Raw genomic sequence first — 16398 nt, 5'->3', positions numbered from 1 at the left:
GAGAGGCCACAGCAGTGAGAGGCCCACGTACCGCAAAAAAAAATCCCAACGCTCAGGCTGTACTCTGGACCAATTAAATCAGAACCTCTGGGATAGGAACTCAGGCATCAGTGTTTACTAAGTTCCCCCAGGTGATTCCAGACTGCAATCAAGGTTGGAATCCCTGTTCTAAAGATTCATGAGACCAGTTCTTTTGAATGTCTACCAAGACTATGACAATTTCTACATTATTTCATCCCAAAGTGAAAACTCTTCTTCTAAATTGTCACCCTTGAGCCCTCAGATAACATAATAGAAAGAACGTCAACCAAAGAGTCAGGAGGGGAGGTCTGAGTCAGTGCATCACAATTTAAATTGGCGGGGCCTGGAGTTGGTCACTGCCTTTGCAGGGTGTGCATTCTCTGAGCTATAAAATGGGATTATGGTCCATGCTGTGTATGCCACAAGGCTGCTGTGGGGATCAGCGAAACTCTTAACGGGATGCTAGGGCTCTACTAAGAATACACACAAGGAATCTCTGATCTGATCTGTCCACGAGCGGGTAGGTATTAGCCCAGTCCAGGCCCCACTCCCCTCCAAGCAGGCCCCCTGGAAATTCTCCCTGGGAGAATTTAAAAGACAATGGATGGTACAGGGGCCAGAGAGTCAGAAACCTCTTTTCTAACATGCAAGAACACTTTAATTCCAGGGCTGACAAACCAGAATTTTGCTCCCACTGGTGCCAAGTTGAAGAGCCCTTTACTCAGAGCACAGAGAATCTAATTATGCCTTAATCTAATCCAGTGCCTAATCACAGAAAATGTCTAATGTTGTTTGTCTCCCTCAGTCCCATCTGGATGGACACCACTCTGCTACCATTCTTAGTTACTCAAGGATCAGTAATCAGACACAGAGCTCCTACCATGATTACAGGGTGGCTATTATACAAGACCACCTCTGAGACTACATCAGTGTGAAGTCTCTGCCCTTTACGTAGTTATACATCCCAAAAGGCCTGTATCTGAAACTGCTCGAGAAGTCTCTAAACTGAGCTGCTATTTTTCTGTCAAAACATGATACTTTCTCTATAACGGGTTTCCTTATACTCTAAAGTAGCAAAATTGATTATATTTATCGGTTGTTCTCTAAAAGGTCCAGTTCTGAAAGCAAGAAACTTAGTCTTCTTTTCCCACTGATCCTAAGAATTAAAAACCAAGGCTACTCCAGAGCTGTGTAAAGTATGTGACAGGCATGGAGAATGGCTTCTGGGAGAGTTGGAAAGGAGGAAGATTTGCTGATTTTCGTCAAGAACACAAGTACAGAAAAACAAAAAAGGTGCCAAAATGTCTTCCCAGGAGATCAGCATTTACTTGGCAAAGTTTAGGTTTAACCTCTTAAAAGCTCATTCCAGGAATGAAAATGGGGGAGAGGGATCTTAAATAAGAGATTTGTAACTTTAATTCAACACTCCCACCCACCCCAAGTGAGACAAGTGAAATTAAAGGTAGCCTTTGCAATGAAACACTACATTTACTTCATATTGAACTTTCCTGAGTGAGGGAAGATAGGCGATCAGATCCCACAGAACAGTCCTTGGAAATCCTTCAGCCATATATATTTAGCTTCTGTCTGACCAGTAATCAGCAATTTGGACTATACAAATAGTTTTTTTTTTTTTAATGTGGGGATTTACAAACAAAGTTTTAAAAAGTAATCATTACCCTTAAGGTATGGAGACCAGAGAAAATATTTGACAGGTTAAAAAATCCTGAGAGGAAAGCTGCACTAATGGAGACTGCTGGAACATCACAGGTATCAGCAAATATTTCTTCTAACACCTAAAAGCAGATGAGCAAAAAATGCACAAATAGTTTAAGATGACATCAACCAGAAATTAGATACCCTTTGAGAATTACTGTATCTATTCAGGATATAATTTCAACAAAAAATTATATTTCATGCATCCAATACCAATTACCAAAAATAAATAGGAATCTTTAAATATCGAATCTATACCAAAATATACACATTAAAGTTTGTGCACTTGATTCAGGAGTCTTCAGAGACTTACTCAAGTTCTACTTATTTGTACTTTACATATAATGCTAACAAGCTAGATTGAATGGTTTCCTAGCCGTCTGCAGTTAGAAAATAGCAAAATAGGAAGAGTAGCGAATAAAGCAGCCAGAGGCAGGTATCCTGACAGCCAAAAGAAGTGACAGCTGACAGCCTAACAGAAAGAGGGGAGAAAAACTGCTTAAAAGCAGATGGGGGCTTCCCTGGTGGCGCAGTGGTTGAGAGTCCGCCTGCCGATGCAGGGGACATGGGTTCGTGCCCCGATCCGGGAAGATCCCGCATGCCGCGGAGCGGCTGGGCCCGTGAGCCATGGCTGCTGAGCCTGCGCGTCCAGAGCCTGTGCTCCGCAACGGGAGAGGCCACAACAGTGAGAGGCCCCCATACCGCAAAAGAGAAAAAAAAGCAGATGAATCTAGAATCTCAAAAAAGGAGCATTCACAATGTTTGGCATAACATTTTTTAAAATGACTAGTGTTACATGAAGATGTAGGAAAATATGACCCATAACCACGAGAGAAAACAGTCAACAGGGACAGACCCAATGATGACAAAGATGTTGGCAAAAAAAGACTTTTTGAAAAGCTACTACAAATATGCCTTAGGACTTAAAAGAAAATCTGGAAACAATGAGTGAACAGATGTGAAACATTGGAGAGCCCAAAACAATGAAAAAGGTCCAAATGGAAATTCTAGAAGTAAAAAAATAACTGAAAATTAAAAATTCACTGGGTGGGCTTAACAACAGATTAGATACTACAGAGGAAAAGTTCAGTGAAATTGAAGATGGGTTAATATAAATTATCCACACCAAAGCACAGAGATAAAGACTGAAAAGAAAATGAACACGGACTCAGTGACTTCTAGGAAAATATCAAGCAAATTAACTTTTATGCAATTTGAGTTCTAAAAGAAAGACAGATTAGGGTAGGAAAAATATTGAAAAAATATGGGCCAAAAATTTTCCAAACTTGAAGAAAAATATCAACCTATAGACACAAGAAGCTCAACAAGCCCCAAGAAGGACAAACAATCACATCCACATTTAGGCACAGCATAGTCAAATGACTTAAAAATAAAGAGAAAATCTTAATAGCATCCAACGGGAAGGGAAAGACATTACATGCAGGGGAATATACTCTAATCTCTTATCAGAAACAATGCAAGTTACAAGACAATGGGTCTTTCATGTAAAAAAAGGGAGGAAATGTCAACTTAAAATTCTATATCAAGCAAAAATATCCTTTTAAAAGGAGGGCAAAATAGAGAGACTTTCAGAAAACAAAAGCTGCAAGCATTTGTCACCAGTAGACCTACACTAAAATAAATGTTCAGAGGAATTCAATTTATAGATTCAAGGCAAATCCAATCAGAATCCCAGCAGGAGTTTTCATAGAAACTGACATGCTTGTTCTCAAATGTAGGCAGAAATGCAAAGGACTTATAATAACTAAAGCCATTTTGAAAAAGAAGTTCAAAGATGGAGAAATCATGCTATCTGTTTTTAAGACTTACTATAAAGCCCCAGCATCAAGACAGTATGAATTGAAACAAGGACCTACTGTATAGCACAGGGAACTATATTCAATATCTTATAATAACCTATAATGGAAAAGAATCTGAAAAAGGTTATATATATATCTGAATCACTTTGCTGTACACCTGAAACTAACACAACATTGTAAATCAACTATACTTCAATAAAAAACTTAAAAAAACCCCACAAAACCCAAAAAACCCCAGGAAACAAATAGCAAGATGGTTGGCTTATTACTCAGCCATAAAAAAGAACAAAATAATGCCAATTGCAGCAACATGGATGGACCTAGGGATTGTCATACTGAGTGAAGTAAGTCAGACACAGAAAGACAAATATCATATGATATCACTTATATGTGGAATCTGAAAAAAGGGTACAAATGAACTTATTTACAAAACAGGAGTAGAGTCACAGATCTAGAAAACAAACTTATGCTTATCAGGGGATTAGGCGGGGGGGGGGGGGGGGGGGGGGGCGGAGGATAAACTGGGAGATTGGAATTGACATATACACACTACTATATACAACATAGATAACTAATAAGAACCTACTGTATAGCACAGGGAACTCTACTCAATACTCTATAATGGCCTATATGGGAAAGAATCTAAAAAAAGAGTGGAAATATGTATATGTATAACTGATTCACTTTGCTGTACACCTGAAAGTAACACAACATTGTAAATCAACTATACTCCAATAAAAAATTTTTTAATTAAAAATACAAAAATAAAAAATTAATGATAGAAAAAAATGAACAAGAACTCTAAAAAAAAAAGATGGTTAGCTTAAACACACTCATACTAATAATTACACTAAAAAAAAGATAGTATGAATTGGCATAAAGACAAATCAATACAACAGAAGTGTCCAGAAATACAGCTACATACATATAGTAAATTAAGCTAACATGGCATCAAAGCAATTCAATGGGGAAAAGAAAGCTTTTTCAATAAATGGTGCTAAACAACTGGACATTTAAATGAAAATAAAGAACCTCAACCCCTACCTCACACCATATACAAAAATAATTTGAAGCAGATGAGAGACCTAAATGTAAAAACTAAAATGATCAAACTTCTGGAATTAAAAGGAGACTATCTCATGACCTTGGGGTAGACAAAGAATTTTTTTTTTTAAGTACACACAAAAGCACTAACCATAAAAGAAAACATTGATACACTGGACTTCATCAAAATTTAAAACTTCTGCTCTTTGACTGACACTATTAAGAAAATGAAAAGACAAACCATAGAGTATGAGTATATACATCTGACAAAGGACATATCCAAAATGAGCAAAAGATTTCTAAAGTTCAATAAGATAATAAACACTCATTTTTTTTTAATTTAAAAAGGGGGGGCAAAAGATCTGAATACAGACTTAAAAGGAAGATAAAGAAATGGCAGATAAACATATGAAAAGATGTTCAATATCAATAGTTAAAAGGGAAACAAAAATTAAAACCACAATTAAGGGGACTTTTCTGGTGGCACAGTGGTTAAGAAGCTCCCTGCCAATGCAGGGGACATGGGTTCAAGCCCTGGTCCAGGAAGATCCCACATGCCGCAGAGCAACTAAGCCTGTGCACCACAACTACTGAGCCTGCACGCCACAACTACTGAGCCCGTGTGCCACAACTACTGAAGCCCACGCGCCTAGAGCCCATGCTCCGCAACAAGAGAAGCCCACGCACCACAACGAAGAGTAGCCCCTGCTTGCCACAACTAGAGAAAGCCTGCATGCAGCAATGAAGACCCAACACAGCCAAATATAAAAATTAATTAATTAATTAAAAAAAAAAACCCACACAATTAAGGGACTTCCATGGTGGTCCAGTGGGTAAGACTCTGCATTCCCAATGCAGGGGTTCTGGGTTTGATCCCTGGTCAGGGAACTAGATCCCGCATGCATGTCGCAACTAAGAGTCTGCATGCCACACCTAAGAAGTCCTCATGCCACAACTAAAGATCCTGCACGCCACAACGAAGATCCGGCATGCCTCAGCTAAGACCTAGCCCAGCCAAAATAAATGAATGAATGTATAAATAAATAAATATGTTTTAAAAAACACCACAATTAAATATCACTACACATCAAATATCATGGCTAAACCTAAAAAGGTGGACAATACCAAGTGTTGGTGGAAATGCAGAACTCTCAACACTTTGCTGGTGGGTCTAACTACTTGGGAAAAGTGTTTCCAGTTTCTCATAAAGTTAAACATACATTTACTCTATGAACCAGCAATTATATGCCTAGATATTGCCACAAAAGAAATGAAAATATACCTAAAGAATTGTACATAAAATGTTCATAACAGCTTGATAGCCAAACACTGGAAACAACCAAAAAGTCCAACCACAGGTGAATGGATAAACAAATTGTGGGATATTCATACAACAGAATACATCTCAACAATGAAAAGGAATGAAACACTGATACACACAACATGAATGAATTTCAAAAACATTAGCCTCAGTGAAAGAAGCCTTGCGCAGAATGGCATATATTGTACTACTCCATTTAGTTGAAGTTCTAGAACAGGTGAAACTAATCTCTGGCAACAAATCAAAACAGTGGTTGGGGGTGGATGATGGGAGACTGCTTGGGAAGAAGCAGAGGGAACTTTCTCAGATGATGGTAATGTTCTGTATCTTCATAGGGGTGTGGTTTATATGGTTTTCTGCAATTGTTAAAACTGAGCAAACTTTGTATTTAAGATCTGTGCATTTCCCCATATGTAAGTTATCCTGAGATAAATAGGTAGCACCTGCATCACAGGGTTGTTGTAAAAAAATAAGATGAGAACACAAAACACAGGCATTGAGAGGCCGGCAGTCTTACCTAAATGACTCATCAGGCCCTATGGGACATGTGGTATTGCACAGTGGATTTTATAGTGACCCCAAGTCATGGCAGAGGTGGAACGAAGGGAGAAGAATCTACTATTATTCAGCCACTGAAAATGGTTGTTATTTAGTGAAAGGTATTTGCCTAGAAGTTTCGTCTGTAGAGCAGCTGACTCCCAGAGCATGCCAGGTGAAAGCATAATTATTGCTTATCTATTTAGGACACTAATCAGTACGCCCAAGTTTCTTCTGTAAAAGTTACCACTCTGGTACTGCACTAAAACAGATGGACAACCGCCCTAGTCTTAGCCTTTAATTAATGAAAATTCAGAGTTAAGAGACATACTCAGACCCCCTTGTGAGTAACAGCTGTTCTGACCACCTGCCTATTGAGTTTGGAGAGCCCTCAACCCAAATCTTAGAAAACAGCCTTCTCAAGGGAAGAAATACCTACAACTGGACCACCACACTGAGGCCACAGACTGCAGCTATGGTCTCCGTGGCTTCAGTTCTCTTTGGGGATGGAGACACCAGAAAACAGGTCTGACAGCGATCTCAGCCACACCCTGCCTTTAAGAGAAACAAAACCACACTGCCTTGGCTATTAACTAGCCCCCAGAGCCTAGGTGGGGTGAAAGAGGGAAGGGGAGTGGGATTGAGGTCCCTGAGTCCTCAGAAGTCCTTAAGGAATCTCCAGTTTTTTTCTTACCATCATCTGGCATGAGAATACAGAGTTTAAGGAGTCTGTTGTTTTCCCCAAATTATGCAAATACTTGTGCATAAGGCCTTGGCCCCAGGTTAGTGGGAAATCAAGAACCAGAGCTTATTTGAACGAGCCTGGTCTTTTTGGACTGCAGATGCACAGAACTGGAATAATAATAATCCTTGGTTCATGACACTCATCCCTGCTCCAAGTATGGCCCCTCTTTTAAAGTTAATGTAATAAATGCCCATTATGCTCTCCTGAATCCTGTCCATAATACCCTTGTTAAGTCTTTCCTGACCTGTCTAAAGAAAGCAAGGCAGCGAGAGAATTTCCTGAAGTCCCCACCACCTCCCTTAGTGCAGACTTGATTTAGGATGCAGATTCAGGCACCTTCCCCATGCCAGAGACAGTACCCACAGGCTGGTTGCCCACCTAGATTACCAAACAGCTTCCCTGCATGGGGCTTTCCAATCTGCGAGCCTGATTTATTTTCTTCAGTAAGAGAAAAGATGTAAGTCCCTTTGAGCAAAGTATGCCTGATATATATCACAATATTTATTTTTTCGTGGAGTAATGGATCAGTCTTCGGGAAAAGCTAGAGAAAAGGCAATTCTTGAGCTCAGATGTAAATCAGTCACTCTGAAAACTGCAGGGGAATCTATGTTCTTACCCCCTTGCTAAGTGTGAAATAAGCAGCTGACTTTTAAAAGTCATTGTACTATTTGTTTCTAAAGCTAACACTAAAGACAGAGCTAAGGAGGTGAGGCCTGAGAAGCAATTGCTCTTGGAATGCCTGCACCAAGTCCCTAAAATAATGGTGCAGCTCACAATGAAAGCAGAGATCCACCTAACCTGTGGGTGTTAAGTCATACACCTGGTGGGGACAAGGTCTAAGCTTTGGTCTACATGCAGTGCTCAGTTCTAAGGAAGAAGAATGAAGTGAATAGCTGGGTTTATGATGTAAGGGTCTCCCAAGGGACCTGTCCGGTTAATATAGGGCAATCTTCCTGTCTATATTAAATGTATCATAGAGCAGGACAAGAAAGAAACTGAAGGACAAGGAGGAAAAATCTTCAGAGGATTTTCAACTGAAACAGAGCTCTTCGAAGGAAAGCTATTTAAATCTGAGGTGCTCCTAATATTAATTATCCTGAACATCTCACAGCCTCAGATTCACATGCTACAAAGAACACAAAGCCTTTTAATTTTTCTACCTGTCCCTGGGACTAGCAGTGATAAATCAGATATACAGAGAAACCACACATGACTAACGAACCAGCCCATTAATGGGGAGCAAAGATCATTTGCCAAGATGACTTATTCAGACATAGTCACATATCACAACGAGCAATATCCTGGAGGCTTAACACAGCAGACATGGAAGGCAAGAGCTGGGGCACTCCCTGCCAAGTCTCAGAGACTCCGGGGCGACTCGGGCATCCTCCAGATGCCTGCTGTCCAGGCATGAAAGATTTTACTCACGGCTGCCACCTCTCCAGTCCCTTTAAGTTAGACTTGCACTTGGAAAATGACTGCAACTTCTAAAAGGCTTCTCGGGTCACAGAGCCAAGCCCCCAAACCTTGCTGTGGCCCCTACTCTATGACTCTTAGAATTCCCTGTACCCTCAGGAAGAAGACCCAGCTTCTGCCACCAGTAACCTTAACTGTTAGTTTATAGATCTTTCCTGTAGCCACTCTGGGCTCCAACTAAGTGTCATATCCTATTCTAGGTGCTTGGGCAGATCCATAAACAAAACAGTAAACTGGTGGGAGCGAGGGACAGAAAAGGCTCCCCTAAATGCCAGTCTCTTCATTTTACCACGAAAACTGAGGCCCAGTGATAAACAGAAATTTTCCCCTGAGGCCAAGGTTGATGGCATGGCTAGGACTTGAACCCAGGTTGGACACTCAGGGCGACTGCCACATACAGTGGTGCATAAGGGCACTGGGCAGAGGGGACGGGGATGGGGGTAAAATTCAATCCACGTTCTTCCTATGGGCTAGGGGCAGCCCCACTCCAGTGTTATGTTCTCACAGCCCTACTCCGCCCAATTCCCTTTAACAAAAGCTCCCTTCATTGAAGGGACAACTGAGGTGCTCCAGATCAGCAACCAACCATCATTAGTAGGACACAACATGGTTTGAAACCTTTCACTGGGATGTAACCCTGACAAGCTATTCACTCCCAACTCTTGTCATGTGTGAGAAAAGTCTATTGAACTTGAAGAGAAACCCACCTATGACCAAGGTCCCCTAAAATAATTATAACAATAATTTCCTATATTATCATCAGATCTGAAAGGAAAGGCTGCTAGCAAGCCGTTTCTCATTCTCACCAACCCCTTTACTCTCCATGATCCCAAGAGGAGGATCTGTCACTGTTCAATCCCATCTCTAAAGTTCAATATGGGTGAGAGGAATACTTAACTTAATCAACTATGTAAATATCTACTCTTGACTAGGTGCTAGGGATACAACAGTGAACACCATCACCATCACCAACAACAACACAACATTTTCCCTGACTTCATGGAACTAAGACATGCCGAAAACAGAGCTGGGAAAAGCCCAGCTGCTAAGGAGTCCCTGGCCAGACTGGCAGTCTACTTAGGGGCCAGGTCTGGAAGCAAGAGTTTTGTGACCAGCCTCTTCCCCCCTCTCTCATCCCATTTTACAGAAGGAAAAATAAGGTCCAGGACGGAGAGGAGGCGGCTTGTCCAAAGTCAGACAGTTGAGCTGAGACTCGAATCAATGTCCTCTGGGTTCCCCTTTCCACCACACTGCCTCCTCCAAGGTTCCAAAATTGCGAACTGAGGAGAAAATGTTGGTTCTAGTGACAGATTGTTTCCTGATGTGTCTACACCCAGAACATGCAGCTTCAACCCATCTTATCAGCAGAGACCTTGAGCCCATGACCATCTCTCAAACTAGAAGGTTCATAAGTATACTTCATTGATCTAGAGCCCAAGTGTCCAGTCTTTATTCACTCTCATTTATCACCCTCTCTGAATCTCTCCTGAAGTTTACTTTTGCTTTAAAAACCTCATCTTATAAGAACAGAGCCCTTTTTATCTGATGCTAGCTGTCCCTCTGCTCCTGGGGTCTAATCAATCCATGTCCGGAAAGAAACAAGCCAGAGAGGAAAGCAACAGCCCCTTTTATGAAAACAGGCACCTTTTTAAAATGATCTACCCGTGGGCATGACACAGATAGAAATTTAAATGAGAAGGAAATAAAGACATCCTCCAGCAATTGTCAAATGCATTCCTCATCAGGTGGGACACCAGGGAAGTTAACTCTGTGTTAACAGCTAAAACAAACACTCTGCCCCACATTTTTTCAGGTTGTTTGGGGACCGGGGGAGGTCCAAACTCAAGAAGCCTGAAGAGAAAATGGGCTTCAAAATATAATAGTGTACATAGTCCCGTCCCCTCCATTCTGAGGAGCTTAAGGTCTTCAAGATAGTAAGAGGGGGTTCATTGAACAACTGCAGGTATAGACAAGCGGGCTTCCAGCTACTGACAGGGGTGTACAGCGATGCCAGATAGAAAGATCCAGACATCTGGCAACCAACACAGACCTCCACTCATTGTGTTACTTTACATCCATCTGCAAAGCAGAGTCTCCACACCTCCCACCACCCCCAGCCTCTGCCCACAAGGGAGGTTCTCTTTGTATAGAGGGGCAGAACCTGGTCCCCCGCTAGCCAGCCCACCCTCCTTCCCATCATGGCTCCCAACCGCAGGCTCTCAGAAATGGGTCCCATATCTAGATGCAAATGCAGAAAGCACCTTTTGAAGAGGGCAGTAGGTAACTCTTAATCCTTTGGGGCATCCTTTTAAATATCTGATGGCAGCTCTACACCCCGTGAAAAACTGCATGCATATAGTTTATATGTAATTTCACTGCGGGTTACTGCCCTCCAAGGAAGTCTGAAAGGGTTAATGTTTTCAGAGGCAGCTTTAGGAAAGGGATCTGGGGTGGTTCAGGTGAGTATTCAACAACACAGCTCCTTAACCAGTGGGGGAGAAATGATGCCCCTTTCTTAGCCACTGCAAGTTCCAGGTTTCAATTAACCTTTGGGATTTCAATAAGAATTTGGAAACTGAGAGTGTGCGCTTGCACACAGGAAACAAGGACTCGGCTTTGTGGTTTCCTATACAGACATCACAAAATGTCCAGTGATTGCTAGTTAAGATAGAGTCTCCACAGGGCTTAGCATAAAAGGCTGAGTAACAACAGCAGAGATAAGTAGAGAGAGGTGGGCGTTGGGAGACAGGATACACTGGACAAGGAGAGGAGGACAGCTAAGCTCTCCACTGGCTCTGAGCAGGTTTTGACAGGGCAAGTCCTGACTCTTGCTGCCTGCTCTCCCTGGAAATCAGGGCAGACTTGCTGACTGCTCTGCAGCAAACCAAGAAGTCCAGACAGAAGCAGTCCTTTCATTCTGGGTCCACGGGGATGGGGGGAGCATCCTTTCCTTTCTAGGGAGGAGACCCTGGCCCACTGCTTGCCCACAGCCCCCTCGTGGCCCGGGGGTGTCACTGCAGCCCCCTCTGCAGTGCTGGGCAAAAACCTCGCGCAGGCGGCTCCAACAGTAGGCAGCTCTAACAGGGGTTGAGCAGAACACTTAGTTATCAGTGGTGGCTTGGCAACTGTCTTCAAGCCACGGTGAGGCTGCGTTTGCTTTTGGTTTCTTAAATTAAGACTAAGATTCAGACTCAAAGTGATCCTTCTAACCCCTCTCTGGTACAATCCCTACAGGGAACAAATCCAAGACCTGCTATGTATGCTAAGCCAATAACCTCAGAGCTTCTGTAACACTACCACCGCCTTAGTGATCATTGCTCCTTGCATCACATGCAATTACGTACAGTTGTTCCAAAGCTCAACAGAAACAGTTAGCAAGAATGCACAACATCCTCTGGCTTGTAGGTTGCTGGCTAGACTACAAAATACTTGCAGGTCACCAAATACCCCCCAAATCCTGGCTTTCTAGGTAGCAGATCCTAAAGGGGGTTGGGAGATGTCACGATTTAAAGACACACAGTGAGAAAGAACATGGCTCTTGGCCCCTTCAAACAGAAAGGGTGTCCATTAATGAGCCTAATTAGCAACCCCACAAAAATCTTATTAACATCTCCACAAAGGGAGGGAGCAGGGCCCACCTGGGCTGAGGACTGGCCTGGAAAGACCAGAGTCTGGGGGTGGGGGAAAGTTGGTCCAGTGGTTCAGCTACCATCAGGGCTGGGGATGATTAACTGAACCTGGTAGTGGAAAATTGTGCACGCAGGAGTGAAGGTGGGAAGTTTGGGTGGAGGGAGGAGGGTATAGAGTGTGCCTGGAGGACCCAGAGTAGACCAGGGAGCCCGGGAGTGACTGGGCCCAGGGGAAATGGATGGAAGCACAAGAGGGTCTTTTCTTTTGTGCGGGGAGAAGAGTCCTTACCTCCTTGATTTTCTCCCGCTGGCTTTGAACTAGGCTCTGGGGCTCCTTACTCTTGTCGGCCCTAGTGCCCAGGACCGGGTGGCGGAGGCGGCTCCGAAAGGCGTTGAAGTCAAAGCTAGAGGAGATGCTCCCCTCCTGCGGTCTGAGGGCCGTGGCGCCGCTGCCCCGGGCCGCTGTGGCCTCCTCCCGCGGCCCGGTGGGGCGGGTGCGCCGCAGCCACCCTTTCCTGCGGCGGGGACTGGCTTGGCTCCTGGGGTCGTCCTCACCTGGGGCTGGAGCCGCTGGGGCCGGGTTCGGAGGCGACTCCTGCTCGCGGGTCAGGGGGTGGCCGCCGACTTGGGCCACTGCCTCCAGGCCGGGCTGCTGGGTCCGGGGGGCCAGGAAGAGGCGCTTGAGGCGAGAGGAGTTTGGCAGCAGGAACAGGGCCCCGAAGCACAGGGTGACGAGGCCGGAGAGGAAGAGAAGGAAGAGGAACTTCTGCGGCAGCCGCAGCCCCCACGGGGAAGCCGGGACGAAGCCAGGCACTTTCCTCATGAGCATCGTTGCAGGGCACGGGGCTGGGGACAGTCAGATCCGGCCGGGCCCCTGAGGCCCTGGGAGTCCAGGCACTTGTCAGCAGGGGGCTCGGCGAAGAGAGGTCGTCGAGGGGCGCCGCCCGGGGTGGGGGTCCCTGAGGGTTTCGCCCTGCGGGAGCTGCTCCTGAAGTTCAGGGAGTTTGGAGCGAGTCCTCCCGCGCCGGGACGAGGGAGCAGCAGCCTCGGCGGGGCCCGGGCGAGCGAGGCGGCACGGCTCGGGGCCCGGGCCCGCAAGGGTCGACCGCGCGCCGCAGCTTTCCCTCCGGCCGCCGCGCGGCCCCTCCTCGCAGCGGCCGGAGCCCGCGCTTTCCCGCGCTGCGGCGGCCGCCGGGGCTGTCACATGCCGTCCGCGGCGCCCAGGCTGTCGGCGGGGAGGGGCGCACGCAGGCCTCGTCCCCGCGCCGAGCCGCCCTCAGCCCCTCGGCCCAAAGTTTTAGCCTCAGAAGTAGTTTCCAGAGGCGGGTCGGCTCCGGGGGAGAGGTGGCGGCGGGGCCGGCGTGTCAGCTGCGCTCCGAGAGCGCGCCGGCCCGGCCGGGTCGCGACAGTGCCGGGGCTTGGCTATAGGGACACGTCTACAACTTTGCTCCGTCGCAGAGCGGGCGCCGGGGAGAGAGGGCAGGTACTTCTGAGCTTGCGGAGCAGGGTCTTCCCGGGCCCCAGGGAGCGGAGGGATGACGGGCCCCCTGTCTGGAGCCCGGCGCCTTTCGCGACCCGCAACGGCGGGGCGGTTGCAGCTGCGCCCGGGAGTGCGGGCTCCCGCCCAGCCAACTCGGTAGGGCTCCGGGTTCCTGCTGGGATCACCTGTTCCCGGTCCCCGCCGGCTCCGCGGAGCGCGCAGTCCCGACTGCGCCTCCCCCGCCGCAGCTGGCGTCCTCACCGCGGCCGCTCCAGACGGGCCGCTGCTGCCGTAGACTGAGCCGCCGCGCCGCCGCCGCTGCCGAGCCTGCGCCCCACAGGCGCGCACACCACCCGGACGCCCCCACCGCTGCCGCGGCAGCTCGGGTTTTCACTGAGACAGCACCCGCGGCCCCGCCTCCCGCCGGGCCACGCCCTCGGGACACGCCCACTGCGCGCCCCGCGGTCCACCTCCGCCGCGGCGCCGTAGCCAGGCCAATGGCCTCGCGGCTCGGGTAGGGAGTGCGGGGGCCTAAGCCCGGGTGGGGAGAGGAGCTGGGACTCCAAGCCACGCCCCCTCCTTCGAAGGGCCAGCGCCGCGCACACTCCCCCCCATCCCACCAGCACCAATGGTCCAGCTGCGCGGGGTTGGCGGGGGTGGAGAGAGGAGCGAGGTCATTGGCTGCCTCGGAGGGATCCCCGTTGGGCCGCAGTCGCCCATTGGTTAGTGCCCAGCATTCGCTGGACTGGGAGCGCCCGAGACGCTCCCTGTACCCCCAACCCTCGCCGCTCCGGTTGTTGGTCCCCTGGAGGGGGCAGGAGATCCAGCTGGTCTGGAGGGCTCTGGCGGTCGTTCGGTAACCTCACTTACCCCTCAGTAACAGGCCAGGATTGGCAGGGGGCGGGGGCCTGCCCAGGGGTCCCGAGAGCTTCCGCGGGAGCCGCGGTGGTGCTGCTGTGGCACGCTGTGAGGACGGGCTGGGCCTGGCTGCACCCCCCCGCAGACCACAGCTCTGCCTTCCTTTGCCTACGGGCCCCAAACCAGGCCGGGGCCCCTGGGTGGGGCAGGGAGGGATGCTAAGCACAGCGGTGCGAGTGCAAGGAAGGAGAAGACCACACACAGCATGTGACATGCGTACCCAGATGCCTGTGTGTTTATGTGCACATGTGTGCTTCTATGCGTAGCTCCAGGTGCACTCAGAGACTGCATGTGGGTGTGTACCTGCACACAAACATACACTTAATTTAGGTATGTGATTATACCAAAGCACTTAATTTAGGTATAAGTGATTATACCAAAGCACATGTAATACATATTAGTACAAATATTGACATGTACACACATACCCACAGACACTCACACAACAGATAGGTCCAAACACACACGTACACACTGCCAGGCGTATATTCCCAGACACAGATGTGTCTCGACCTCAAGGCCCTCACACTTTCCTCCTCAGACTCCAAGTCTCTCTGTGCCTACCCCTCCTATTAAACCCAAGGCAAAGAAACATTGTGCTGTGTGGGTCTTTCACGCAAAACACTTTATAGAGACAAATAACAGCAGAGGGGGAGACAAATTAAGAGGTGTAATAGGCAAGAGGGAAAATATCTGCTTTCAGCTGCAATTTAAAATGAAATGCAGCGTTGATGCGACAGAAAATACTGCAGGGAGGCCTTTCCGACAGAAGAAGCGGCCCAGGCGGACTCTCATAAATCTTGCTTATTCCCTGAGGCCTGTTATCCTTGGCCGTTGGGACTCAGACATCCTTCTGCCTCTGGCCAGGCCACTGACAGCAGACCCTCCCCTGATGTTTAAATACCCTTGGCAAGTAAATTTCTTTCAGTTGAGAATAAAATATAGCTCTGGGTAACAGGTGCAAATATTTTGGTCACTGGAGATGACTAGTCCCTTCCAACCCCACAAGCACACCTGGCTTAAATGTAAAATTCTAATTTACATGTTTCAGTCTCTCCCGAGTTTGATTGGCAGCACTCAGTTCCCTGAAACCAGCTGTGAACATCAGAGGCAAGCATGTGGTCCACTTGGGTGCAGGAGCCCAGAGACCTGGTCTGGCTTCTTCCAATCTCCAATGCCCAAGAATCTCCCTACCGGAACCCACCTTGGGAAGGGGGAGGCTTGTCTTTGGAGAACTAGGCAGGAACCCAGCAGGCAGTGGAGGCACCGCACATCATTCCACATGGAGAGTGTAGGGGAATCACTGTTCAGTCCCCTGAGAAGGGAGGAGCCAGGAGAAGGGGAGGAAGGCAAGGCAGAGTCTCAGAAGGCTGTATCTGTTTGAACTGGATCCTCACTGTGATTGTGACACCTAGACCAGTCTCTGGATTGCTGGTGAGCCAGGGTAGAAAGTGAGACTGCATCAGGATTCCACAGATTCAGCCTACAAAAACCAGAGCCCAGAGGGGACAACTCCATTTCAAACTGATGTCATGTTGGTGATTACACCAAGCTGGTGATACCATACCTTTTATAATCTCCCTAGCAAGCTCGCTGAAACTCTGGAGCTCCCATCCCACCCCCATACCCCTAACCCCCATAGGCTTCACACACATTATGGCTCTTCTCTCACTGGATTTTTTTTTTTTTTT

General features: G+C 47.2%; 1 protein-coding gene across 2 annotated transcripts in view; it reads right to left on the bottom strand.

Moving 5' to 3' along the window:
• The window catches only part of MAN1C1 (mannosidase alpha class 1C member 1), a 135578-nt gene extending 121428 nt beyond the window's left edge, over nucleotides 1-14150 (bottom strand). Inside the window, exon 1 of one of the 2 annotated variants that reach the window (XM_060089183.1) lies at nucleotides 12599-14150. In XM_060089183.1, coding sequence (XP_059945166.1) covers nucleotides 12599-13138 — 540 coding nt within the window. In that variant the 5' untranslated portion in view covers nucleotides 13139-14150. The remainder of the gene's footprint in view (nucleotides 1-12598) is intronic. The other variant, XM_060089184.1, reaches the window with a different exon arrangement.
• Between the last annotated feature and the right edge of the window lie 2248 nt (nucleotides 14151-16398).

Source organism: Mesoplodon densirostris, chromosome 2 (genome assembly GCF_025265405.1).
Source record: "Mesoplodon densirostris isolate mMesDen1 chromosome 2, mMesDen1 primary haplotype, whole genome shotgun sequence".
NCBI classification, from domain to species: Eukaryota; Metazoa; Chordata; class Mammalia; order Artiodactyla; family Ziphiidae; genus Mesoplodon; species Mesoplodon densirostris.
Note: the sequence above shows the minus strand (reverse complement) of the source record. Positions and strands in the feature narration are given on the sequence as shown.